General features: G+C 45.4%; 3 protein-coding genes across 8 annotated transcripts in view; 2 read left to right on the forward strand and 1 right to left on the reverse strand.

Moving 5' to 3' along the window:
* The first annotated feature begins 355 nt into the window (after window positions 1-355).
* TIMM8A (translocase of inner mitochondrial membrane 8A) lies at window positions 356-5,222 on the forward strand. The gene is made up of 2 exons (XM_032228638.1): window positions 356-614; window positions 4,225-5,222. The coding sequence occupies exons 1-2, from the start codon at window positions 483-485 to the stop codon at window positions 4,384-4,386; spliced, it is 294 nt and encodes a 97-aa protein (XP_032084529.1). The 5' UTR covers window positions 356-482; the 3' UTR covers window positions 4,387-5,222.
* Window positions 5,223-8,656: 3,434 nt separating this feature from the next.
* On the reverse strand, window positions 8,657-14,988 carry LOC116515727 (magnesium transporter NIPA2-like). 2 transcript variants are annotated; one of them, XM_032227923.1, is made up of 6 exons: window positions 14,843-14,988; window positions 13,256-13,433; window positions 12,156-12,212; window positions 11,604-11,694; window positions 10,318-10,478; window positions 8,657-9,474 (listed from the first exon to the last, which is right to left on the reverse strand). In XM_032227923.1, exons 2-6 carry the CDS (start codon window positions 13,392-13,394, stop codon window positions 8,843-8,845), a joined length of 1,080 nt encoding a protein of 359 aa, XP_032083814.1. In that variant the 5' UTR covers window positions 13,395-13,433; window positions 14,843-14,988; the 3' UTR covers window positions 8,657-8,842. The 2 variants fall into 2 exon arrangements, with proteins under 2 accessions (XP_032083814.1, XP_032083813.1); XM_032227922.1 differs by having other exon boundaries at window positions 13,256-13,394; window positions 14,843-14,986.
* A 9-nt stretch (window positions 14,989-14,997) lies between these two features.
* The window catches only part of TAF7L (TATA-box binding protein associated factor 7 like), a 20,723-nt gene continuing 9,029 nt past the window's right edge, over window positions 14,998-26,691 (forward strand). For 2 of the 5 annotated variants that reach the window (XM_032227917.1, XM_032227918.1), the window contains exons 1-7: window positions 14,998-15,065; window positions 16,820-16,888; window positions 19,630-19,703; window positions 20,610-20,688; window positions 23,370-23,503; window positions 24,045-24,171; window positions 25,231-25,298. In XM_032227917.1, the coding sequence (XP_032083808.1) occupies window positions 16,876-16,888; window positions 19,630-19,703; window positions 20,610-20,688; window positions 23,370-23,503; window positions 24,045-24,171; window positions 25,231-25,298 (495 nt within the window). In that variant the 5' untranslated portion in view covers window positions 14,998-15,065; window positions 16,820-16,875. The remainder of the gene's footprint in view (window positions 15,066-16,819; window positions 16,889-19,629; window positions 19,704-20,609; window positions 20,689-23,369; window positions 23,504-24,044; window positions 24,172-25,230; window positions 25,299-26,691) is intronic. The other 3 variants (XM_032227920.1, XM_032227921.1, XM_032227919.1) reach the window with 2 other exon arrangements.

Consider the following 26,691-nt stretch of genomic DNA (forward strand, 5'->3'; position numbering starts at 1 on the left):
CCCTACCCACCCCTACCCTACCCTACCCTACCCTACCTACCTACCTACCTACCCTGTCTGGCTGTCTGGCTGCCTGCCTGCCTGCCTTCCTGCCTGCCTGCCTGCCTGCCTGCCTGCCTGCCTACCTATCTACTTTTGTTGGTAAGAAAATTACAATACAGTAGTGACACTGTAATTAGATTGGGTTGACGTCGAGCGAGTACCGCTCCAATACTGGAGAGGGCGCCCCAAAGTCTGATTTCCTCTTAAAAAAAAATATATGACTCCCTACCGGCCCTTCTTGCCGCTTCCCTCTCGAATGCTCCGCCGGAAAACGGAAGCGCGCGTGCGCCCTCGGATCGGAAAAAAAAGGAAGCAGCGGGGCGCCGGGCGCGCATGCGCGGAGGGGCCGGCCCCGGGAAGGCACGTGAAGGTCGCTCGTCCGCCCGCCCGCTCAATCCATTCAGCCGCCCGCGCTCTTCCCCTTCCAAGGCGGGCCCGGCATGGACCCGTCGTCCGTCGCGGGGGACTTGGGAGCGGCCGTCAACGACCCGCAGCTGCAGCACTTCATCGAGGTGGAGACGCAGAAGCAGCGCTTCCAGCAGCTCGTGCACCAGATGACGGAGCTGTGCTGGGTAGGGAGGGCCGACGGAACTCCCTGCCACTGGAGTGGGGAGAGGGGAAAGGGGAGGGGGATAGGGAACCTTCCCCCAATAGTACAGGGGGGGTCTTCAGCTTACGACGGATTGAGCCCCATATTTAAGTCGTTGAGTGAGACATTGGCCAAGTGGGTTTTGCCCACTTTTTGTTGCCACGGTCGTTAAGTGAATCGTTGCAGAGGTTCAACGAGTGACGTGGTTACGAAGTGAATCTGATTTCCCCACCCCGCCACCCCCATTGGCTTTGCTTGTGAGGGGGTTGCAAAAAGAAGCTCCAAAAAGTGACTCTGCGACATTGCAACCGTCGTAAGTCCGAGTCAGCTGCCAAGTAGCTGAATTTGGATCAGGGCATTGTGCACCTGTGAAAAAGGGGCATGAGCTCCCCATTTTCGGTGAGATTGTAACTTCAGCCCCTGAAGGAACTGTTGTACACAGAGAACTACCTATATCCCAAAGGTGCTCTTTTCCCCCCCAAGGAGGCAAGTGGAGTTTCTTAGTTTTTGAAGATGTTTCACTTCTCATCCCAGAAGCTTCATCAGCTCTGACTGGATGGTGGGGAATGGAAGAATTCATTCATCCAGTCAGAGCTGAAGAAGCTTCTGGGATGAGAAGTGAAATGTCTTCAAAACCTAGTTGCCTCCTTGAGGAAAAAAAACAGCTTTGGGAGAAAAAAGACCTGGATGACTGAGAATCTCCGTAGACAGAACTACCTACAATTCCCTCTCCCTCCCAAAGGACAACTCTCTGCCACTTGATTTGTCCCCATTGGGATAAGGGAAGTAATGGGGCGCTGGAGCCACTGGTGCTTTCCTGGAGCAGCCTTCCCTACCCCTGAAGCTCTGCGGTATCCCCCAAAATTGGGGGGTGCACTAGCTTTCAGCAGGCTGGAATAGAGCCTCCACAGCCAGGAGCAATCTCCTAGGAGTGGAGTTCTAGCTGCTGCTGGCAATAAGAGAGTGCTTCTATGGCAGTGTTTCTCAACCTTGGCGACTTTAAGTCCTGTGGCTGGGGAATTCTGGGAGTTGAAGTCCACAGGACTTAAAGTCGCCAAGGTTGAGAAATACCGTTCTATGGGGAGAAGAGCTCTTAGCTTTGTGCCAAGCAGGCTTCTGGGTGGCATCTAAGAACCAGGAGGCTGCACGGAGTGGCATTCTTCTGTTTTATACTGGGAGCTCCTAGCGTGTCAATATGTACCGCTTTGCCATTGGGCCTTTAGGTGTGTTTCTTTCCACGCTTTTCTTTGGAAAGCTCAAAGCAGCTTAGAGGGAGGCTTTCCCCCCTAATTGGATTCACGCGACAGCCCTGTTAAGGACTGCTTAGGCTGCGCCAACCAGTGGTGGGTTTCAAAAATTGTTCGAACCTACTCTGTGGGTGTGGCCTCCTTTGTGGGAGTGGCTTGCCACCCATGTGACCGGATGGGAGTGGCTTGCCGCCCGTGTGACCGGATATGAAGATGCCGACGACACTTGTCAGAACCCCCTTAAATTACTTCACACACAGCACTGGCATGCATAAGAATAGGATGTAAACTTGTGTTTTAAAAGGCATCTTTGGTTTGCGTTAAAACAACTTCAACCCACGCAATGTTCTGATTGCACCACAAACGCAGTAGTCATCCTTACCTTTCACAGAGGCACTGAGTTTTATAAATAGGAGCATGATAGTGTAGAATAATCATCTCCAAGGACCAGTGGTGGGTTTCAAAAACTTTTGGAACCTCTTCTGTAGGTGTGGCCTGCTTTCCGGGTCCACTGGTGGAACCTCTTCTAACCGGTTCGGTAGATTTGACGAACCGGTTCTACCGAATAGGTGCAAACTGGTAGGAACCCACCTCTGGCGCCAACGATTCAGGGTTGTCCAGTGGGTTGCGTGATCCAGGGGTTTTTCCCTTGGATCCGTGTCTGCCGCCACATCACACTCTTATGAGCACCAAGCACCGAGCACCACGTCAGTGTCGCCGATCCGACAGTTGAAATCCCCTCTTGCTTCTCTCAGCAGAACGAGGGTTGCTTTCACCTAACAATGTCTCCTTGTCTGCCAGATTGATGCCTGGTTTCTGTGCTTGAGTTGGACAAGCGGCTCATTTTAGTACAAACCCAAGATTTGTGGCAAGTGGCTATCTATCTATCTATCTATCTATCTATCTATCTATCTATCTATCTATCTATCTATCTATCTATCTATCTATCTATCTCTATCATCTATCTATCTATCTATCTATCTCTATCATCTATCTATCTATCTATCTATCTATCTATCTATCTATCTCTATCATCTATCTATCTCTATCATCTGTCTGTCTATCTCGTCTGCCTGTCTGTCTGCCTATCTAGCTATCATCTATCTGTCTCATCTGCCTGCCTGCCTATATATCTAGCTATCTAGCTATCATCTAGCTATCTCATCTGTCTATATCTATGTAATCAGCTTTATGTCTATATCATTATCCATCCATCTATACAGAATACAGAATAACAGAGTCTTCTTAAAAACTTCCAGGGTTGGAGCATTCACAACTTCTGGAGGCAAGTTGCTCCACTGATTAATTGTTCTAAACTGTCAATCTCATCTATCTGTCTGTCTGTCTGTCTGTCTGTCTATCTGTCTCATTTGCCTGCCTATCTAGCTAGTTATCTCATCTGTCTATATCTATCTAATCAGCTTTCTGTCTATATCATTATCCATCCGTCCGTCCATCCGTCCGTCCGTCTATACAGAATACAGAATAACAGAGTTTGGAAGGGACTTGGAGGTCTTCTAGTCCAACCCCTGGCTTAGGCAGGAAACCCTACACCACTTCAGCCAAATGGTTATCCAACATCTTAAAAACTTCCAGTGTTGGAGCATTGACAACTTCTGGAGGCAAGTTGTTCCACTGATTAATTGTTCTAAACTGTCAATCTCATCTATCTATCTATCTATCTATCTATCTATCTATCTATCTATCTATCATCTATCTATCTATCTATCTATCTATCTATCTATCTCTATCATCTATCTATCTGTCTCATCTGTCTGCCTGCCTGCCTCCCTATCTAGCCATCTAGCTATCTCATTTGTCTATGCCTATCTATCCAATCAGCTTTCTGTCTATATCATTATCCATCCATCCATCCAGAATACAGAATAGCAGAGTTTGGAAGGGACCTTGGAGGTCTTCTAGTCCAACCCCCTGCTTAGGCAGGAAATCCTACACCACTTCAGCCAAATGGTTATCCAACATCTTAAAAACTTCCAGTGTTGGGGCATTTACAACTTCTGGAGGCAAGTTGTTCCACCGATGAATTGTTCTAAACTGTCCATCTCATATCTATCTATCTATCTATCTATCTATCTATCTATCTATCTATCTATCTATCTATCTATCTATCATCTACCTACCTACCTACCTACCTACCTTTTACAAAGTGTACATGTTGAGTTTTACATGTGTGGGTGGAAACGAGTCTCGGTACAGTTGGCAGCAATTTGGGTAGGCTGAAAAAAAGATTTTTTTTAAAAAAAAAATGTATTTATGTATTTGCTAGTCACAGGAATGAGGGTTCCCCTCGCTGTTGAATGACTTCTCCTTTGTGACACGAAACAGGAGAAGTGCATGGATAAGCCTGGGCCCAAGCTGGACAGCCGAGCCGAGACCTGCTTTGTGAACTGTGTCGAGCGTTTCATTGACACCAGTCAGTTTATCCTGAACCGGTTGGAGCAGACGCAGAAATCCAAGTCGCCCTTCTCCGAGAGCCTCTCCGACTGAGCGGAAGCCTTCCGTGGTGCTGTTTTACTCGTTTTGAAAGAAGGAGGAGGGGACGCCGATTTGAATGGAAGAAGAGGAGAAAGAACCGAAGGAAGGATTTTTAACCATGATAAGCTGGGAGGGAGCTTGGCCCCCACGTTTGCGATGGACTTCAGGGCTTCCTGGTCACCTGGTCTAATTCTGGTCTTAAAATTCCCCACTGGGTGAACATGAATAACCATGCGACATCACACACCTGCTATTTAACCCGGACTTCTGCTGTCCTAGATTTTAATTTTTTTCTTTTCTTCCCCTGGATAATGGGAGCTTCATAACCAGAATGGTGGCTTGACTATCTTTACCCAGCAGTAAGGTAGGGAAAGCACACTCCTTGAAACTTGAAAAATGTTCTTTTTTGAGATAAGGGGACTGGGAGGCCTGAGATACTAACACAGATCCGGGGGGGAAAGTAGGGGTGCAAACGTGCCTTTCAAACGGTACCGTGCATAAGCACGGCTCTTTCAAACAATCCAGATGTTGCTTGCTTGAACTTGCAGCTGAGCTAACCTTTGTAAAACAGAGGGGCTTACAGGAATGAATTTGCAAAAGGGCACCAGTAGAGACCCGTTGTCTTTCTTGAGGTGTTTTTTTTCCAAACCTACCTCAGCACAGTAGAAAGAAACACAAACACACACATACACACACACACACCTGCCAGGCCTGTGGCTGTTAAGAGGAGTTATCGCTCATGTGGTCCTGTATGTCTCTTGCCAAGTACCAAAATCAAATCTTGACTTTCTACATCAAATTCCTTGCCTCCCGATCAGTGGAATAAAGATCAATTGGATGCATTTTAAGCTGTTCCGACTCGGTGGTCGTTCCTTTTAGTTTGCCGTAGTTCTGATGTAGAGGGGGATGCTTTTAGTAGCAATTGCATGTTCCAGATTTCTTCTTCTTGTTGTGAAGTCGTGTTCGACCCATCGCAACCCCATGCACAACATTCCTCCAGGCCTTCCTGTCCTCTACCATCCTCTGGAGTCCATTTAAGCTCACGCCGACTGCTTCGGTGACTCCATCCAGCCACCTCATTCTCTCTCGTCCCTTCTTCTTTTGCCCTCAATCTTTCCCAGCATGAGGCTCTTCTCCAGGGAGTCCTTCCTTCTCATTAGGTGGCCAAAGTATTTGAGTTTCCTCTTCAGGATCTGGCCTTCTAAAGAGCAGTCAGAGTTGATCTCCTCTGGGACTGACCGGTTGGATCGCCTTGCAGTCCAAGGGACTCGGAGGAATCTTCTCCAGCATCAGAGTCCAAAGGCCTCCATTCTTTGGCACTCAAAAGGTTAGTTCCAGACTAAAAAGTGTGGCACTCGAAGAGGGTTTAAATTCTGGACTCTGCATCAACCTGAGAACGAATCCTGGTGCTTTATAGAACTAGTGTGCTGCTAAGCGTTCTCATTTTGTATTCAAGTCAGATCTTGCAATTGACCTATTGCTGGTCAGTTCATAAAGCAGGCAGTCCATGAAGTGTCTAATCATGAGTTTTAATTGCGCCTTGTCCACTGACTGGGAACGTACGACTTCAATAAAGTTGCAGAGTTTGCTGGCCCTACTGCCTTTTTGGTTCCACCACAAAACCGCGCTCGACTAAACCGTATCTGACTAAACCGCATAGCTGATGTCATCAACAGGGTGACAACAGCGCAGAGACAGAAGCACGCTGTAAACCCTAAACCTAAAATTAACCCCTAAACATAAACCTAACCCCCCTAAACCTAACCCTAAACATAAATCTAAACCTAATCCTAACCCTTAACCTAACCCTAAATCTAACCCTAAATCTAACCCTAACCCTTACCTTAAGTTGAATCGGCTTGCTTTCAAAGCGCTATTTAAAGCGCCCTTCTTTCTCCGCACTGGCTGTTGTTGCCCTGTTGATGACGTCAGCGACGCGGTTTAATCAGGCGCGGCTTAGTCGAGCGCGGTTTTGACGGGTCACGCTGCCTTTTTAACCAAAGATGATTTCATTGCCAGTGGTAAAGTCATTTGATGTGTGAGACAGAGAATTTTTTGGAGAGAGGAATGTAAATATGAGACGTTTAATTGGGTTTCTGCTTAAATTATTTCACTAGCTTAGTCATATCTAACTCTTCAGATTATAGAAGGATTGCTGCATTGGTCTGCCAATGACTGACAAAAATACAGGCTTTCTCTTGCAACTGAGTCTTGGTGTCCTAAAACCTGACACGTGCTAAATGTTTAATCTGTGGGGATATCTAAAATTTTACGAATTACCTCCTCCAGGCTTGTTAACTATTTTGTTGTTTTTCTCTTTCCCATGGTCTTATCAATGGTCATATGATGGAAACCCAGAAAGTTATGGAGGGAAAAAAAAGGCTCAGTTTCCAATGATTCATAAATACAACCACTAAATTTAAAGGTAAAGGTTCCCCTCGCACATAGGTACTAATTGCTCCTGACTCTAGGGGGCGGTGCTCATCTCTGTTTCAAAGCTGAAGAGCCAGCGCTGTCGGAAGACGTCTCCGTGGTCATGTGGCTGGCATGACTCAGCGCCAAACGCACACGGAATGCTGTTACCTTCCCACCAAAGGTGGTTCCTATTTTTCTACTTGCATTTTAACATGCTTTTGAACTGCTAGGTTGGCAGAAGATGGGACATGTAATGGGAGGTGGGGATTCGAACCACCAAACTGCCATCCTTTCTGATCGACAAGCTCAGTATCTTAGCCACTGAGCTGCCGCATCCCTCAAAACTAAATTTACTAACCTTCAAAAATTTTTAGAACTGAGATCTTGGATACCTGGGAACGGAAGTGATTTTTCCTCACTTTGAATATGGTTAACTTATTGGCTGATCGATAAAAGACTTATCTTTGCCTGGCTGACATATTGTAGCTCTCAAAATTGACATTACAGTATATATATATAAAAGGAACAACTAAGAAAACTTTCTTGGATAAATGATATGGAACTAAGCTGAGTACAAATGGAAAAAACGGGGAACTTAAGAGGCAGCCTTTGTTATCACAGATCAGAAATTTAGGACTGGTATTCCTGACTTATATTGGTTTGCACTAGTGTTTTCATTTTGCAGTCCAAACTCCCAAAGCTTGGTTTTCCTAAATCTCCAAAGGAAGAAGAGGTCACTTTTCTACACTTAAATGGCCAATCACCCACCTTATTACATTCTGTGCTGCTGCTAGAATGGAAAACAGAAAGGAAAGGTGATTTAGGGATTCACTCCAAGGATGGATTGCCAACACAAAAATTAGATGGGCAGTCAGTCAGTACAAGTCCATTCCTCAACCTGAAATATGGGATTGATTTATTATTTTTAAAGGAAAAAAAAATAAGCCAAAGACACACGTTTGAAAAATACTTTTTAATAACGCTTTTAAAAGTAACACTTTACGTTTGCAACGTACCTTAATAGTCGTATAAAGAAAATGTTTTATTTTACAAAATTTATAGAGCTTAAGGCAAAGCCTAAAAGGCTTTGTACATTCAAAAGGCAACAGAATACTGTAGTGGATTCAGAGAGTAGCTGTAAGGGGGAAAAATTGAATCTTCAGGGTAAAGAAAACTTTGGGGACACATTTCAATAGATCTGTTGCTTATTTTTTTTCCACGTGTGCCTCGTTTAAAGAGCTAAATACTCCCCGTTTATGGTTACTCTGCCTTCAAGGTCGTTCCATTTTCTTTTCTTCCAATTCTTATCTGTCACTCGGAAGGGAAAAAGAAAATATTTTCTTTCTCCATGTTCCTCTCTGTCTCTTGCTCCTATCCTCCTTCTCTGGGGTGCCTCTTCCATTCCCATGTGGGACAAGATTGCTTGGCCATTCCTGGGCTCATGGAGGTATTCGTATTTTTACAACAATACACCTATAAGCATATTCCCCCCAAGCACTTTTTATATATATAAAAAAACTTGACTTGGCGTGCTTTTTTTCCGGAAGCTGGAAAGAAACAAGCTACACCATCCCCATAACTATTGCTAATCTTACCAGCTTGACTCTTAATAGGACTACCATCAAGGTTCCTCTTGCACATATGTGCTAGTCGTTCCTGATTCTAGGGGGCGGTGCTCATCTCTGTTTCAAAGCCGAAGAGCTAAAGACGTCTCCGTGGTCATGTGGCCGGCATGACTCAATGCTGAAGGCGCATGGAACGCTGTGACCTTCCCACCAAAGGTGGTTCCTATTTTTCTACTTGCATTTTTTTACATGCTTTCAAACTGCTAGGTTGGCAGAAGCTGGGACAAGTAACGGGAGCTCACTCCGTTATGTGGTGCTAGGGATTCGAACTGCCGACCTTTCTGATCGACAAGCTCAGCATCTTAGCCACTGACCCACTGCGTCCCTTACCATCAAGTATGCTCCCAGTAAAAACACTTAAATTTTTAAAGAAACGGGGAGAAGAAACCCCCAAAAGAGCTTAAATGGTTTTTAGTCAACCTGAGCTTTCATAAACATTGACTGTCGTCCGCTTTCTCTGTCCCTTTCTGCGAGTCCTCTGAATCCAGAAGAGGCTGGTGAAGATACGTCCGCTCTTTATCTCCTCCCTCCCTCCACGAAGCCGCCGGTAGATCTTTCTGCTTATGTCTCAGGAAGACGGGCAACAGATCGGCAGTGAACGGCACATCTCTGAAAGCGTGGAGAAGGAAGATACCCAGCACGATGGTGAGGAAGCCGCTTATGGTACCGACGATGTTCATGAGGAGCAGATGCTGCCACTCCTTGAAGAGGATGGCGGAGCAGGTCATAACAGCCGTGGTGAAGAGGACGTAGTAGATGGGGGTGACCACGGAGGTGTTGAAGATGTCCAGGGCCTTGTTCAGGTAGTTGATCTGGACGCTGACGCAGACCACCAAGCTGAGGAAAAGCATCCAGCCCAACGGTTCTTTCCAGGCGGCCTTCCCGGCAAACAGCTCTTTCAGGGCAATGCCCAAGCCTTTGACGCAAGCGACGGAAAGCGAACCGATGGACGAGCAGATCAGGATGTAGACCAGGACGTTCCTCTGCCCGTAGCGAGGCGCGGCCACGAAGATGAGGAGAGCCGAACTCACCAGCATGCAGGTGGCAAAGACAATGAATCCTGGAAGAGGAAGGGAAATAAAAGACGGTTCGTGACTCAGTGTCAGGGTTTCCACCGATGCCCTAATTAAATTGTGAGGCTCGAGCCAAGCTTCAAAAGAAACCCAGTTATTTCTTAGGAGCTTCATGTCGGCACATTCCCAAGTGAAGCCAGCTCTGACCCCACTTAATTTATGTCCTGGCTCTGACCCTGTTTCCCCCCACCCCTCTCCCAAGATGTGTCATCAGTCACATTCTCCAATGAAGCAATTTCGGGGGTTGTAGAGATCATTCCCCTCCGGCCACTGTGGGTAACCATGGAAATGGCCTTGACAGAGAGATGGCTGGAATGTGCTTTTGTTTTAACTGCCTCACTGCACCTGCAAAGTCCGTTTTCCCATCCACCTCTGCCTATGGCAACTTGAGAGTAGGCCAGGGATGCAAGTTGACACTTGGACTCAACTGTTGTTGTCAAAGTTAGAACAGCACTGAAAAAAGTGACACAACCGTTTTTCACAGCGGAATGACCATTGCCGTATCCCCATGATCACAAATCAAATGCTTGGCAACTGACTCGTATTCATGATGGTTGCAGTGTCCCGGGGTCATGTGATTGCCTTTTGCAACCTTCTGACGAGCCAAGCCAAAGGGGAAGCTGGATTCACCTAACGACAGTGTTACTAAGTTCATAACTGTAGTGATTCAGATCTGGGTGAATAGAGTTGGAAGGGACCCTGAAGGTCATCTAGCAAGAAAAGCTGTAAAATGGGGCAAGAACCCACTTAACAACTGTACCGCTTCGCAACAGAAACGTTGGCCTCCACTGTGGTCATAAGCCGAGGACTAGGAAACAGGCTTTCTGTACCTGGATCCTTCAGTTTCTCCAACATGGAGTCCAGACTGGCAACCGTTTCCTCCTGAGGAGCATGGATCACCATCACAGTAGATCCCAAAATGCACAGGAGGCACCCGATTTTTCCATGGATGTTCAGCTGCTCATTCAGGAAATAGGAGGCCAAAACAGCACTTTTGAAGGAAAAGAAAAAATAAATAAAAGGCTTCTCAAGATTAGGTTATAGCAATAGCAATAGCAGTAGACTTATATACCGCTTCATAGGCCTTCAGGCCTCTCTAAGCGGTTTACAGAGAGTCAGCATATTGCCCCCAACAATCTGGGTCCTCATTTTACCCACCTCGGAAGGATGGAAGGCTGAGTCAACCCTGAGCCGGTGAGATTTGAACCACTGACCTGCTGATCTAGCAGTAGCCTGCAGTGCTGCATTTAACCACTGCGCCACCTTGGCTCAGTGGTTAAATGCAGGTTGCTTGAAGAGAAAACACAGCAGCTACAGAGATAGTCCTAGATCAGTGCTGGTGAAACCTTTCAGCACTAAGGGCCGAAACGGGAGTTTGTGTACGCAGGAGGGAGCGCCGGAAACCAAAACAGCAGTTTCCCCGGGCACATGCGCGCGCAGGAAGCTGAGCTTCCAGTTGGTCTTCCGGTTTGTGGAATGTACGCATGTGTATAGACCAGGTGGCTGGCGCGCATGTGTGTGCCGGAAAACCGGAAGCTCAGCTTCCAGGCACACACGCACACCAGGGATCTGCTCTTCCAGTTTCCAGTGCTCCCGCACACACGAAAACCAGCTGTGCGTGCAAAACCGGAAGAGCAACGGGCAACAGCTGGCATGCCCGGAAAAATGGCTCTGTGTTCCAATTCCGGCATGGGTGCAATAGCTCTGCCATCCTAAATGTTAAGGAGTCATCTCTAAGATGTGTCCGACAACATGACTTTGAACACTGATGACGTTCCCTCGTTGGTTTGTGAAACATCCGTGAGAAAACAACCAAGTTCAGGGAATACCAAGGATCCCACAGTCCTCCTCCCCCTCAAATCCCTCTCCCTTGTAAACACTGATAATGTTGCCTAGTTGGGTTGTGCAACATCCGTGAGAAAACCGCCAAGCTCTGGGAATACCAAGAATCCCACCCTCCTCCTCCTCCTCAAATCCCTCTCCCTTCTAAGCACTGATAATGTTGCCTAGTTGGGTTGTGAAACATCCGTGAGAAAACAGCCAAGCTTAGAGAGCACCAAGGACCCCTTCTTTCAACCCCGAGCTACAACTATGTTTCTTTATAACATGAACGTACCTGACTAAAACACTCAGGGCTCCCAGAGGGGTAACCAGCGTGGCTGGGGCGAAAGCATAGGCCGCAAAATTTGCAGCTTCTCCAATTCCCACTGTAAAATAAAAACGACTCATCAGGAGTGCAAAAAACCCCAACTTGTAAATGATGAAATTCAGTCGTTGCTTGTTCTGATTTTGACTCAAGGCCGAGTCACTTACTGACTCCTCAGTTGTGATTGGAAATAGTTAAGACTCCCCCCCCCCCCCCGCCCCCCCCCGGATACAAAGTGGGTTGGTACCACGGCATCCATTGGGCGGGTTAAGAAACGAATAACTAATCCGACAACTGGAAGCACATCGGTGAAGTTCCCTTTGTGTGTTTATGAGTCTTCTAGGTTGATGATGCCCCCTAAAATACGACAATATTTAAATGGTATGGTAATTGCTTTTGTAGATTTCTTAGCAAGGTTTATGGGAGAGGAAGCTCCTTCCTTCAAGAATGTCGACATACTGCCACTGGCCTTATAAATTAAAATGTTTAAGGGAAGTGAGAGAAATCACAAGATTTACTTACTGGATATTAGGCCTCCCCACCAGAGCCACTCTCTCAGATACGCATGACCTCCCAGGCCTGGGGGGGAAAAACAAAAAGTCACCAGAAAAGTCATCACCTAAAATGAGAACTTGGTCTGAGCAAAGATTCAACAGATCTACGAGACTAGCGGAATCCAGTGGGTTTAAACCAAACCAAACAGTGCATTTGACTTTATCTTTAAAAAGTTTTACTGAAGATGTGCACAAAAGTGGAGGTTTAAGAAAGCATATAAAAACAATAAAACAAAAAGTGACCCCAAAAAAGGGAGAGAAAACTATGGCATTCCTTAAGCATCAAGCAATACTTAAAGTAGAAGTGAAGGTTCCCCTCGCACATATGTGCTAGTCGTTCCTGACTCTAGGGGGCGGTGCTCATCTCCATTTCAAAGCCGAAGAGCCAGCGCTGTCCAAAGACATCTCCGTGGTTATGTGGCTGGCATGACTCAATGCTGAAGGCGCACGGAACACTGTTACCTTCCCACCAAAGGTGGTTCCTATTTTTCTACTTGCATTTTTACGTGCTTTCGAACTGCTAGGTTGGCAGGAGCTGGGATGAGTAACGGGAGCTTACTCCGTTACGAGGCACTAGGGATTCAAACCGCCGAACTGCCAACCTTTCTGATCGACAAGCTCAGCGTCTTAGCCAGTGAGCCACCGCATCCCCTCTAAGCAATACTTAAAAGCTTCCAAATTTTAAAATGAAAGGTAATAATGATTGCCAACTTTTACGCAGCCCCGTAAAATCTACACCAAAGGAAGACAACAGCTTTTTCCAAAAGGCAACTTTTCTTGCTTCTTGATTTTTTCTTTGAAAACATTTTGCTACTCAACCAAGAAAGCTTTTTCAGACATGACACTGTGTCATTTTTTTCGACCAGCAAGATACATCTGTTTTTTTTTTTCCAAAACAGATTAATTATTACATACACCTCCTCCAATCCTGCCCTTAACGTCGGGAATCATGCTTTTCCAATTCCTCAGAACAATTCTCCTAGCAAACCCTTAAGAGGACTCCAACTTCCAACGATATTTAAATGCTGCTTTTCTCATTCTCACAGCCAGTTCCAGATCTACCCTTACCTGCTCTGATGGCCCCTCGGCCACTCAGTCGAAGAAGTCCTTTCTTCTTCAGGATAAAACTACTTCCAATAAATAGGCTGGAGGTGACAGCCAAACCCAAACCAACGTAGAATTCGTAACGTCCCGTGAAGGTCCCCATCTGATTGTTTTGGAGGAAAAAGCCGGAGAGAAATTAGAGCTATCAAAAAAAAAAAAAATGCTGTCTTTAGATCTTCTGGACTGGTTTCTGAAATTGACTCATTAATTAACCATTCCATAGTCATCCACCCACTTCCTGGATACATCTACATGAAAATAGGCCGAGACATGAATCTTCTCTATTTCCTAATAGTTCAGGGGTGTTACAATTTTGTGAAATGTTCTGGTTTAGGTTTACTGAGTAGGCATAGAGTTTCCCTGATGTAATTTAAGGCGTGTGTGTCTGTGTGTCAATTTCCCAAGGCCAAGGATCCTTGGTCCCAAAGCAGCAGAAGGGATTGGGAGAGAGGAAGTGGGCTCTCCCTTCAATATATATAAATACCTTCATGAATAAATACAGCCCATGCAAGTCATTTCCAATCACTTCTCCTTTCTGTTCCATTTGAAACCAGAATTGGGTAGCAATGGTGGGTAGGCCTGACCATCCTGACATTACAAATACTTTAATACAAGAGATTATCCGTAGTTCAGGACAGTAGAGTCTTCCCTGAGCTTGGTTGTTTGCTTGCACACATTTAATTACCCAACTAAGTAACATCATCAGTGCTGGGGAGTGTGGGGCTGGCTCCCTATTTATATACCTGCCGGTGCTGGGTGTTTTGCCCTTGGTTATGCTCTTGTTTTCTACCTGTTGCCTGGTGTTTAATCCCCGCTTAATCCATGTATGTTAGTTACCGGAGAGGTGTGTCTGTTTCTCTTAGCATTTTCATTCTCTCTTTTGAGAATGTGGGCAAATGTGGTTTCGCTCCAGGGTTATCTCCAGGGGGGAGGGGGAGCTCCCTCACTGGAGGATCTCAGGAGGAGACCAGAAAGCCATTTATCCAGTTTGATATAGGGTCTCCTGCTCGAGCAGGGGGCTGGACTAGAGGACCTCCAAGGTCCCTTCCAATCCTATTACTCTATGTTCTATATTCTAAGGATTCTATATTCTTAGAATATATAGACATACATACGATAGATAAGAGATAGATAGAGGTGTGTGTGTGTGTGAGAGAGAGAGGGAGGGAGAGAGAGAGACTGGAAATACCTCCTTGCCCGGGCACGATGGGTACTGTAGTCCAAAGGAAGGCTCCAGGGGAAGACTCTGTTTCCCTTCCAACATTTTGAGCCTCGCCCCATCCCACCTCCGCCTCCATCACTGGATGCTTTTTAAGAAGACTTAAATGCTTTTTAAGAAGACTGCTTTTTAAAAATGTTTTTTAAGAAGACTCTAGAGACGCCACTTATATAAAATTGATATAAGGTCTCCTGCTTGAGTAGGGGGCTGGACTAGATGACCTCCAAGACCCCTTCCAGCTCTATTCTATTACCCACCCACCCCCATACACGATGACCACGCCCCTCCATCCAACCCCAGGCTCGTTTCCCCCTCCCTCCTTCCCAACTCACCCCAAACCTAGACGATCCTTCCCCAAAAGAGAGGGAAAGGCGAGGAAAGCGAGCACCTCCGGCGATCCCGATGCGGACAGCAGACAGCGCCGATCTCCAAGGCAAGCGATGAGCATGCGCAGAAGATCCCCTCTCGTCTCTCCCTCCTTTTCTGGCCGCGGCCCCGCCCCTTCCGGTTCTCCTTCCGCTTTCGCATCTCGATCTGTCGAGTAACCGGCGGCAGGTGAGTCCGGTCTGCGGGAGAGCCGGCTTGGCTTCCCGCGGGGTCCTTCGGCAAGTCCCCAACCCCAGCCCTGCCCCAACGAGGAAGAGACCCCCGGAAGAAGCCCCTTCCGAGCAGCCGGGGGTCCTCGGTCTCCTAGGCGCCCTCCCGCACCTGTTTTTTTTTGGGGGGGGGTTCCATAGTTTTTGGAGGCTCAAAGCCCCCGCTTCGTACCCCCTCCACCTGTGCGGGGGGGTGGGGTTCGAGGCTTCTTTTTTCTTAGCTGTTGGGTCGATATTGGTTTTTCGTCCTTTTCCACCAGGATTTCCTCCAGCTTGGCAACTTTAAGCCGGATGGACTTCAACTCCCAGAATCCCCCAGTTCTAAAGCGGCTGAGGGTGGGGAAGTGTTCCTTCCTGGGGAATTCTGGGAGTTGAAGTCCAGCTGTATGGGTAACGGAGGCTATTGGTAGCTGGGGTTTGGATTGAAGTGGGCTTCTTGGTCCCAACAACATTGACAGGGCAAGGCACTAGAATGTAAACTCTGAGTGAATCCCATTCCTCACTAGCACTGATGAAGTTACCTAGTTGGGTCATGAAACCTCAGCATAAATCACAACCAAGCTCAGAGAGAAACCGAGGACCCTACAGTTCTCCTCCTTCCTTCTGCAGCCCCCTTCCCTTGTAACACTAATGATGTTACCTAGTTGTCTGCAAGACAACAACCGAGCTCAGAGATCACCCAAGGACCCACAATCCTCCTCTTCCTCTCCCACTCCCTTCTAGCACTGATGATGTTACCTAGTTGGGTAATGAAATGTCTGCAAGACAACAACCAAACTCAAAGAACACCAAGGTCCCCTCAAGTCCACTTGTCTTAAAGCTGCCCTGAATGGGAAATACTGGGTTAAATTTTAGAATAGAATAGAATGGGTTGGAAGGGCCCTTGGAAGTCTTGTAGTCCAGCCCCCTGCTCAAGCAGGAGAACCATTTTAGATAAGTCTAGATCCTAGAGAGATGCTTGTGGGGTGGGGAAGGGGGCTTTCTCTCCCAGGAAGGCATGTGGCCCGACTTCTAAATCATGGTTCGAGCAAACCTGATTAATTTCAAGGTTTGATGCAGTAGATTCCACATAGTCTTTTGCCCCAAAGACATTGAAGAGGTTTTGTCTGCTTTTGCAATAGCAATAGCAGTTAGACTTATATACCACTTCATAGGGCTTTCAGCCCTCTCTAAGCGGTTTACAGTGTCAGCATATTGCCCCCAACAACAATCCGGGTCCACATTTCACCCACCTCGGAAGGATGGAAGGCTGAGTCAACCCTGACCCGGTGAGATTTGAACAGCCGAACTGCAGAACTGCAGTCAGCTGAAGTAGCCTGCAGTGCTGCACTCTAACCACTGTGCCACCTCGGCTCTCCTAGATCTGGCCTACAGAACCGGAATTCCTCTCCCAAATTGTTTCTTTATAAATTAAAAATAGCCTTTTGGATTGTGCCTCTTCCATTTTTGCTGCTGCTGGATAAACGCCGCAGAGCTGAGAAATCTCCTGATTTGCTATTGTGACATATTCCTAATATGAAGTTCTATAGGAAACAGATTCAAGGAAGTGCGCCCCCCCCCCCCCCGTATGCTTTTTGTTACAGAAATAATGTCTCATTCCAAGAACAGAAGAAGACCATATGATGTGTTTAAACCTTCTATATAGCAATAGGTTCATCTGCAGATAATCTCTGGTTTTTTTTCTTAACTCTCTTTCTTTGCATTTACGTTTAGTATTTTTGAATGATACAAGTTTTTATAAACCTTTGCACGGAGCAAGAAGAGGAGGAATGGCGTCTGCAAGTAATGTGTTTGTTTTACGTTTCTCTGGTGGTGGGTCTTTAGCTCCCTCTCTAGAAGGTGTGCTGATTTTGGTACCAAAAGCTATTCTGCTTTTCTAAAGCGATGCCCAGGAGAACTGCAGACTCCTGGTGTGTGTGTGTGTGTGTGTGTGTGTGTGTGTGTGTGTGAGAGAGAGAGAGAGAGAGAGAGAGAGAGAGAGAGAGAGAGATAGATAGATAGATAGATAGATAGATAGATGGGGGAGAGAGAGAGAGATGGCTGTGCTTGGCCAGCTTTTACGAACAAGGATCAAATCGTTCTTGTTACAGTACTAATTTAATGGGAGCGGATCTTTCCTTCCTTTACATGCTCCAGCAAGTGGCAGGATCTTTTCTCCAGTGTCTGCATTTTCATGCTTCAGACGATCAAATTATGCTTAATGCTCCACATTTGTACTTCTGTCCTCTCGGGGGCACCTTATTTGAAAGAGCTAAGAAGGCATTTTGCTCATTTGCTTAAGGTGGGAAGATAGGGGAACAGATCCCTTAGCTGTCCTTTTTTTTAAGCTGTGCAAACATTAATTTATACACAGAGCACATCATGAAAAAGGCAGGGCTAGATGAATCAAAAGTTGGAGTTAGGGTTGCTGGGAGAAATATCAACAACCTCAGATATGCAGATGATACCACTCTTAATGGCAGAAATGCGGGTGAAGGAGGAGAGTGCAAAAGTTGGCTTGAAACTCAATATTTAGAAAACTAAGATCATGGCATCCGGCCCTTTCAATTCCTGGCAAATAGATGGGGAAGAAATGGCGGTAGTGACAGATTTTATTTTCCTGGGCTCCAAGATCATCCCAGATGGGGACTGCAGCCAAGAAATTAAAATATGCTTCCTCCTGGGGAGGAAAGCTATGGCAAATCTAGACACCATAGTAAAAAACAGAGACATCACCCTGCCAACAAAAGTGCATATAATCAAGGCTCTGGTTTTCCCAGTTGCAATGGATGGCTGAGAAAGTTGGACCATAAGAAAGGCTGAGCGCCAAAGAATGGAGGCCTTTGAACTCTGGTGCTGGAGAAGACTCCTGCGAGTCCCTTGGACTGCAAGGCCATCCAACCGGTCAGTTCTAGAGGAGATCAACCCTGACTGCTCTTTAGAAGGCCAGATCCTGAAGAGGAAACTCAAATACTTTGGCCACCTAATGAGAAGGAAGGACTCCCTGGAGAAGAGCCTGATGCTGGGAACGATTGAGGGTAAAAGAAGAAGGGGACGGCAGAGAATGAGGTGGCTGGATGGAGTCACTGAAGCAGTCAGAGTGAGCTTAAATGGACTCCAGAGGTTGGTAGAGGACAGGAAGGCCTGGAGGAACATTGTCCATGGGGTTGCGATGGGTTGGACACGACTTCCCAACTAACAACAACAAAACATTAACGTATTCTTGTTTAAGTAGAAGCAACCTCATTGTCTTTAGTTAAATAATGGAAATAAGCCGAGTGGATGTGATGAGCTAAGGAAACCATTCTGCTTTCAAATTTAATGGCTTCCGATGCATTTCAGACCTATAAGGCTGAAATTGGGCTTCAACACATGTCCCGAAGGTGCTTTTCCCAAAAGGCAACTGGACTTTGTTTTTCGCTTCTCATCCAAGAAGCTTCTTCAGTTCTGACTTTCAATGTTCCCTTTGTGGATTTGACAATAGAGAAGGGTTTCTCAACCGTAGCAACGGATTTCAAGTGTCAGGACTGAAGAAGCTTCTTGGATGAGAAGCGAAACGTCTTCAAGGAAAAATCCAGTTGCTTTTTGGAAAAGCATCTTTGGGACAACCATGACCTGGATGACGGAGACTCTCCATAAACTCTTAAAGTGAAATCTTCCTCATCCCCATCAAATACTTTATTTATCCCACGACACTGATTTAATTCCGTGCTGATTTTCCAATGAGAACTCTCCCCTTCTTTGGAAGTACAGTTTTTTCCTTGAAAATTTTTTTCATTTCATTTTCATTTTCCCTTTATTTGTATGCCGCCCTTTTCCCTGGGGGGACTCAGGGCGGCTCACAGTTCAAAAAAAAAAAAGGGGGGGAAGGACAAACAATTTCCAACATACAGACAATACAACATATTAAAAAACACAACAGCCACACAAATTCGAGTGGGGTTAGAGTCTTAACCCCAGGCCAGCCGGGACAGCCAGATCTTTAGGGTGGCGCGGAAGGACTGGAGGGTTGTGAGGGTCCGAATCTCCACGGGGAGTTCGTTCCAGAGGGTCGGAGCAGCCACCGAGAAGGCTCTCCTCCGGGTAGTTGCCAGTCTACACTGGCTAGATGATGGGATTCGGAGGAGGCCTAATCTATGCGATCGTATCGGTCTAGTGGAGGTAATTGGCAGTAGGCGGTCTCTCAAGTACCCAGGTCCAATACCATGAAGGGCTTTGTAGGTGATAAGTAGCACCTTGAATGTTTCACTTCTCATCCTTCTCAAGGACCCCCCCCCCCCCCAAGAAAGTCCACTTGCCTTTTTGAAAAAGCATCTTTGGGACAACAATGACCTGCATGATGGAGAATCCCCATAGACATTAGCTTCACCTTATGGTGTAACACCTCGGTTCTCTCTGATAAGGTGCTTCCGGATGGAATGCGTTTGTATGCACTGCTGTTGTGTGATTGCTAGCAACTCGGCAAGTTGCCTAGCAGTGCTCAAGGAAGGCGCTTGTGAAACAGTTGGGTAACTGTGTTTTTTCTTGTCTTCTCAACCTCTAAGAAGTGAGGATGACCAAGAACAAGGATAACATCCCCCACGAGCTAGAGAGCCAGTTCGTTTTGCGGCTGCCTCCGGTAAGTGACCCGAAGAATAAAATAGGAGAATATATTAGGAATAGAATGAATAGAATAGAATTACACATATAATCAGAATAGGAAATAGAATAAGAATAAGAAATAGAATAAGAATAATAAACAGAATAAGAATAGTAGAATAGAAATAGAATAAGAGTAATAGAATAAGAACATAAGAAATAGAATAAGAAATAATTAGAATGGAATAGGAATAGGATAAGAAAGAATAGAATAGAAATAGAATAATAAATAGACTAGAAATAGAATATGAATAATAAATAGAATAGAAATAGAAAAAGAATATTGGAGTAAGAACAGAATAAGAAATAGAATAAGAAAGAGAATGTAATAGAATAAGAAAGAATAGAATAGAAATAGAATAAGAATAATAGAATAAGAACAGAATAAGAACTAGAATAAGAAATAATTAGAATAGAATAGGAATAGGATAAGAAAGAATAGAATAGAGTAGAATAGGAATAGAATAAGAAAATAAGAACAGAATAAGAAATAATTAGAATAGAATTGAATGGGAATAGGATAAGAAAAAATAGAATAAGAATAAGAGAATAGAAATAGAATAAGAATAATAGAATAGAATAGAAATGGAATAAAAATAATAGAATAGAATAGAAATAATATAAAAATAGAATAGAAATAGAATAATAATAGAATAAGAACAGAATAAGAAATATAATAAGAAATAGAATAAGAAATAATTAGAATAGAATAGGAATAGAATAAGAAAGAATAGAATAGAATAAACAGAATGTTGGAAGGGACTTTGGAGGTCTTCTAGTCCAACCCCAAATGAGTAAATGCTAACATCACCTACCATTATGCTGTCATTCCTGCTTATGTCTCTAATGGTCCCTTGATCCTGGTTCTCGCTGCGTCTCTGCTTAGGAATATGCTTCTACGGTGCGGAGAGCAGTTCAGTCTGGGAGCGTCAACTTGAAGGACAGGCTCACGATTGAATTGCATGGTAAGGGGACAACATCAGGTGCTTTTCATTTCTTCCTTTTTTTTAAACAGAGAAAGCATATAAACAAACACAAAATAAAAATCAGGTACAGGTGGTCCTTGACTTACAGCCATTCATTTAGTTGACCATTCGAAGTTACAGCGGGCACTGGAAAAGGTGACTTTTGTAACGGGTTTCCACCCTTATGACGGTTGCAGCAAAATCCACTGGTGACATGATTAAAATTCAGATGCTTGGCAACTGGCATGTACTTATGCCGGTTGCCTAAGTCATGTGATCGGCTTTTGTGACCCCCTGACAAGCAAAGTCAATGGAGAAGCCAGATTCCCTTGACAATCGTGTTATTAACTTCACAGCTGAGTGAGTCAGTTAACCGCTGTGGCAAGAAAGGTCATAAAACGGGACAAAGCTCAATTGTCTCACTTAGCAATGGAAATTTTGGGCTCAGTTGTGGTTGTAAGTCAAGGATTACCTGCAACATAAAAGAATAAGGGATGGATGAGGAAGCAAGAAATCTAAAAATGTCTAGAACTTTACTTGGAGTTTTCTAGTATGTCATTAGTAAATTTTCCCCTTCTTTTTGCAGCTGTTTAGTATTGTGCTACTGTCAATACAACACAATACAATACAATTCAATAGCAGAGTTGGAAGGGACCTTGGAGGTCTTCTAGTCCAACCCCCCTGCCTAGGCAGGAAACCCTACACCACTTCAGACAAATGGTTATCCAGCTTCTTCTTAAAATCTTCCAGTGTTGGGGCATTCCCAACTTCTGGAGGCAAGTTGTCCCACTGATTCATTGTTCTAACTGCAGGAAATTTCTCCTTAGTTCTAAGTTGCTTCTCTCCTTGATTAGTTTCCACCCATTGTCACCTGAATCAATATTGTCTAGAGGTTTTCTTAAGTGACAGGTGTCCTGAAATCATATTTTTTAATAGCCAGGTTTTCTGTCTTGGCCACAAGATTACGTGATATCCAGATTGGCCAAGAAAAACCCACCCATGTATTGAACGGTTACAGCATTATTATATTTTGATTGCATCAGATTGTTTTGCTTTATTTTCGTACTGGTCTGGGACCCTAGTAATATATTGTTCTGTTGCCATTGCAGTTCATTTGACTTTTGAGTTAGTTCATCCTGTGCTTAGCCTTTTTGGGACACATTTCTTGAGAGTCGAAAACATTCGAATGTGGTCTAACATCTCATTTCACTGCCATTTCTAAGATAGGGAGAAAAAATGAACAGAAAAGAGTTTTCTAAGTGGAGTCTTTCTCGTCATTTAAACACACACAACACACACAAACACACATTTCACTACTTTTGGACCTTTTTCACATATAATGGAAGTAACCTGATAGTCTGAGCCCATAACCTTGTGGCTATCAGGGTTCTGACTGATGCTCTAATTAAATCATGAACCTCGAGTTCTAGTCTTCCAATATGTGTGTATGTGTGTGTGTGTGTGTTCGTTCGTTCGTTCCAGCATAACTCTGGAATGCCTAGAGCAGTTTCAACCAAACTTGGTACAAAGATGATTACCTCTCTAGAAACAAATACTGTGGGGGTAAGACACCCTGAAAACCCCTCAGGGTATGCGTTCTGTTAAGATACAGCCTGTTGTGCCTTAAAATGGCTTCTACTGTACAGCGCAGGGCAGTTGCCAGGATAACGGCTTCAAAGTACTCCACAAGGGGGATCCCTCTGATAAGGGGGAGGGGGGGGGAATCCAACATTAGAAATTATGTTTGGTCCCGACATTTCCCCCCTATAAATAAATACCCAGACGGCAACTATCGGCTAGTTGATAATAAAAAATACTCAGTGGTTGAATGTTTCATAAGTACCACATAGCACAGGGGTGGTGGTGTCAAACTCGATATCATCGAGGACCACATCAAGGTTTTGTTTTGACCTCGGGATGTGTGCGTGTGGTGTGGCCAGCTCGACATCCGTTTTCGGCTGTGATGGCCTCCTACAGCCAATGTGCCAGCAAAAATGGAGCTCTTGTGGGGGGGGGGGCACGGCCCTCTTGAGCTCTGTTTTGGACCATGACAGTCTCCTGCAGCCCTCTGCCAGTGAAAACAGAGCTCGGAGGGGACACATGCAGAGGCACCCTGGGCTGGTCATTTGCTGTTTTCCAGCGTGGCACGACAAAACCGCGCTCGACTAAAGCGCGCCCGATTAAACCGCGTCGCTGACATCATCAACAGGGCGACAACAGTGAGCGCGGAGAAAGAAGGGCACATTAAATAGTGCTTTGTAAGCAAGCCGATTCAAGTTAAGGTAAGGGTTAGGTTTAGGGTTAGCTTTAGGGCTAGGTTTAGGGTTAGGGTTAGGTTAAGGGTTAGGTTAGGTTTAGGGTTAGGTTAAGGGTTAGGTTTAGGGTTAGGTTAAGGGTTAGGTTTAGGATTAGGTTTAGGGGGGTTAGGTTTAGGTTTAGGGGTTAATTTTAGGTTTAGTGTTTATAGCGTGCTTTTTTCTCCACGCTGTTGTCGCGCTGTGATGACGTCAGCTACGCGGTTTCGTCGAGCGTCCTTTAGTCGAACGCGGTTTTGTGGTGGAACCGTTTTCCAGGGCGGCCCCACGGGCCAGTTGTAAGCACCCCACAGGCCAGATCTGGCCCGTGGGCCTTGAGTTTGACACCCCTGACATAGCAATTCCCCCGTTTCCTTATTCCTGCAGCGGATGGCCGTCACGGGATTGTGCGAGTGGACCGTGTCCCCTTAGCTGCCAAGTTGGTGGACTTGCCCTGCACAATGGAAAGCTTGAAAACCATCGATAAGAAGACCTTCTACAAAACGGCCGACATTTGCCAGGTAGATGTCAGGTTTCCGAAAGATGCCCGAATTAATTCACGAGCCCTCCCACCAATCAGAAAGCTCAGCCAAGATGGTTTTGATTTTCATTTTCATAGTCATGTCTTCTTTCCAATTCCCCTCTTAAATCTGTAATTATTATTTTTTCCTCCAAACCACAAACAGTTATGGAATACAGTTGATCTTAACAGCCCTTTGAGGGTGCAGCATTTCTAACAAACTGCCAACCTGGAGCTTAAAACTCCCATCAGTTCTGGATTGATAGAAGCTTGAAAGGAAATTAGACAACTTGATGGTGGATTGAAAAAAAAAAAGACATTGGCAACCAGCTATGAAAATTCAGAGTCTTATCTCCCAATACTGAGCAATTTGTGCTCATATTACAAATTTCTCACTGATAACTGGTTGACTGACCACTCTGACAAGACTGAACTACGCAAGCCTCTGCTTTGATCTAACAGAACTTTCCTTGGGCTTTTTACACCTTCTAATTTCTCTCTGATAACAGTCAATTTTTCTTTTATTCCGTCGCGGAGTTCAGATGCTTGTGTGCACTGTGGATGGAGAACTCTATCCTCCTTTAGAGGAACCATCCGTTAGTACTGACGCTAGAGCCAACAAGAAGAAGGATAAAGACCGGGAGAAGAAATTTATCTGGAATCATGGCAGTGAGTAGCTCTTGGGTCATTCACCTACACTAGCGAGCCTTAATCTGTGCATTGTGCATTGTCCCCTATCTCCATCCCGTCACCATTCTGCCTTCCCAAGAGCATGAAGCAAACTCCTGGTCAAAAACCCCTTTTATTAATTGACTGTGAATTCTGCTCATTCACATCCGGCAAAGTCTTTCAAGGGAGGATTTACAGTCACAGACCTTATCCGGCTTGGAGAGCTGCCAGGCCGAGATCTGCAAAACTTGGCAAGGAGTCTCGGAGAGTCACGAACCAATTAAGCGAACTAATTGTCTCCTGCAAACTCCACTTCCCTTTTGCTTCTCTTTTATTTCCTCTGGGAGGGGCCATTTATCCTCACCTGTGGCCTTACTCCCAAGTTGACCCCTGTTCTTTAGCTGTTTCCTTCGTCTGGCAACTCTGCGCATGCGCACACTGGGAACAGGCTCCAGCTGTTCCTCTGCCTCACTGATGTCTGACTCTGAAGGCAGCTGATAACTGTCAGACGGCTCTGGCCCCCTCTCTGCCTCCAACACAGAGCCTTCATCAGAGCCTTCCCCAGACTCCAGGACTGGCCCATGTTCCTCCCCAACCTCCTCACTTTACGAATCTGTTCCCAGCTCTGCTGGCGGGCCACCACAGTAATAAACCCAGAGCTGCCCCAAGGACCACCCCAAATCCCCTAACACCATAGCACAGCTTCCTTTCCCATCAGTTCCTAACCGATTTGGCTGGTTCCTTCGTTCTCTTTCTGCTGGGAACTGGATTCGTTCAGCTTGCCCTGCAGCCTCCTCTCCAAGTCTTCCTCTGTGTCCACAGAGCCCTCATCAGAGCCTTCCCCAGACTCCAGGACTGGCCCATGTTCCTCCCCAACCTTCTCACTGACCGAATCTGCTCGTGGGCCACTACACCTTCATCGTGAAGGACGAGGAGACCCATTGCTCTTCCTGTCTTTGGTTCAGAACGCTAGCATCTCCTCTACACCCCCAAAGACCAGTTGGCTACACCCTCCTGTTCTATCTTCCCTTTGCCAATTCACTTGTTTTCTTCTTGCAGTTACGCTCCCGTTGAAGAACGTCCGAAAGAGGCGGTTCCGAAAGACGGCTAAGAAGAAGGTGAGTCATGTACGTGAGCCTTCGAGATCTGTTGCTTACGGAAGCCAGAGTCCAAGTGTAAAGCTCAATTGGGAATTTGAGTCAAGGATAGAATAGAGTAGAATTCTTTATTGGCCAAGCGTGATTGGACACACAAATAATTTGTCTTTCGGTGCAGCTGCTCTCAGTGTACCTAAAAGAAAAGATACATTTGTCAAGAATCATAAGGTACAGCACTTGATGTTAGTCATAAGGTACAAATACGCAATCAAATCATATTAGGAAACAATATAAATCGTAAGGATACAACCATCAAAGTTGCAGTCATGCAGTCCTAAGTGGGAGGAGGTGGGGGATAGGAACAATGAGAAGATTAATAGTAATAGTAATGCAGCGTAGACAGTATCTTAGTTTATTCTTACGTTGTTTTAGGAAGTTTATTCTAAGTGGGAAGTTTTGAAACCTCTGCTTTGAGAATGAGGAAAACGCTCGAAAGGGATGATGGTCACCCTTCCTTTGAGATACTTTTGAGGCGCATGGTTGCCTCCACAGCACTTGGGTGCAACTTGAGAAGATAGACAATTAAGTTCCTCTGGAGCTATGACCTGAGTAGTTGCTTCTGGGTGGGAATACCTACCTCCGAGCTCCTGAGATTTCATCTCTTCCTCTTGAAGCTAAGGTGTCATTCTACACTGACCCTGTTTCCCAATCTTCTCCAGCCCGACCCCATTCACACACGCACGAATAAAACCTGGAACAAGGAACACAGTGTTTGTCTGTGTGTGTGGATTAGCAGCAAGCTACTAAATGTTTGTGGAGATCCTCAGTCCTCCAAGTCCCCCAATGGTACTTTTTTATTTTTATTTTTTAATCAAGTTTTTATTTTATTTTTGGTTACACATACATATTTAAGAACAAAGTGTTGCCTGGTGTTTTTCCTTTTTACATCTTTCCATGTACACAGTCCATTTTACATCATAATTCTGTTTCAATTTCAGCTCTAGTGTTCTTTTTTCATATTTTCCATTTTACTCTGATTTCCTTTTTAATACATCTACAGCATCATTAATGGTTCCACCACAAAACCGCGTTCAACTAAAGCACGCTCGACGAAACCGCGTAGCTGACGTCATCACAGGGCGACAACAACGCGGAGACGCTGTAAACGCTAAACCTAAAATTAACCCCTAAACCTAAACCTAACCCCCATAAACCTAATCCTAAACCTAACCCTAAACCTAACCCTTAACCTAACCCTTAACCTAATCCTAACCCTTAACCTAACCCTAACCCTAAACCTAACCCTAAAGCTAACCCTTACCTTCACTTGAATCGGCTTGCTTTCAAAGCGCTATTTAAAGCGCCCTTCTTTCTCCGTGCTCGCTGTTGTCGCCCTGTTGATGACGTCAGCGACGCGGTTTAA

This window comes from Thamnophis elegans, chromosome 12, assembly GCF_009769535.1.
Source record: "Thamnophis elegans isolate rThaEle1 chromosome 12, rThaEle1.pri, whole genome shotgun sequence".
In the NCBI taxonomy this organism is placed as follows: Eukaryota; Metazoa; Chordata; class Lepidosauria; order Squamata; family Colubridae; genus Thamnophis; species Thamnophis elegans.

What these genes read in the sequence shown, in the direction of transcription:
- LOC116515727 (XM_032227923.1), bottom strand. Translation starts at nt 13,394, where the DNA reads ATGGGGACCTTCACGGGACGTTACGAATTCTACGTTGGTTTGGGTTTG. An exon ending in GTGGGGAGGCCTAATATCCA is followed by an intron (nt 11,695 to 12,155) that starts GTAAGTAAATCT and finishes TTTATTTTACAG; the next exon opens with TGGGAATTGGAGAAGCTGCA. An exon ending in GCCCTGAGTGTTTTAGTCAG is followed by an intron (nt 10,479 to 11,603) that starts GTACGTTCATGT and finishes TTCCTTCAAAAG; the next exon opens with TGCTGTTTTGGCCTCCTATT.
- TIMM8A (XM_032228638.1), top strand. Translation starts at nt 483, where the DNA reads ATGGACCCGTCGTCCGTCGCGGGGGACTTGGGAGCGGCCGTCAACGAC. An exon ending in AGATGACGGAGCTGTGCTGG is followed by an intron (nt 615 to 4,224) that starts GTAGGGAGGGCC and finishes GACACGAAACAG; the next exon opens with GAGAAGTGCATGGATAAGCC.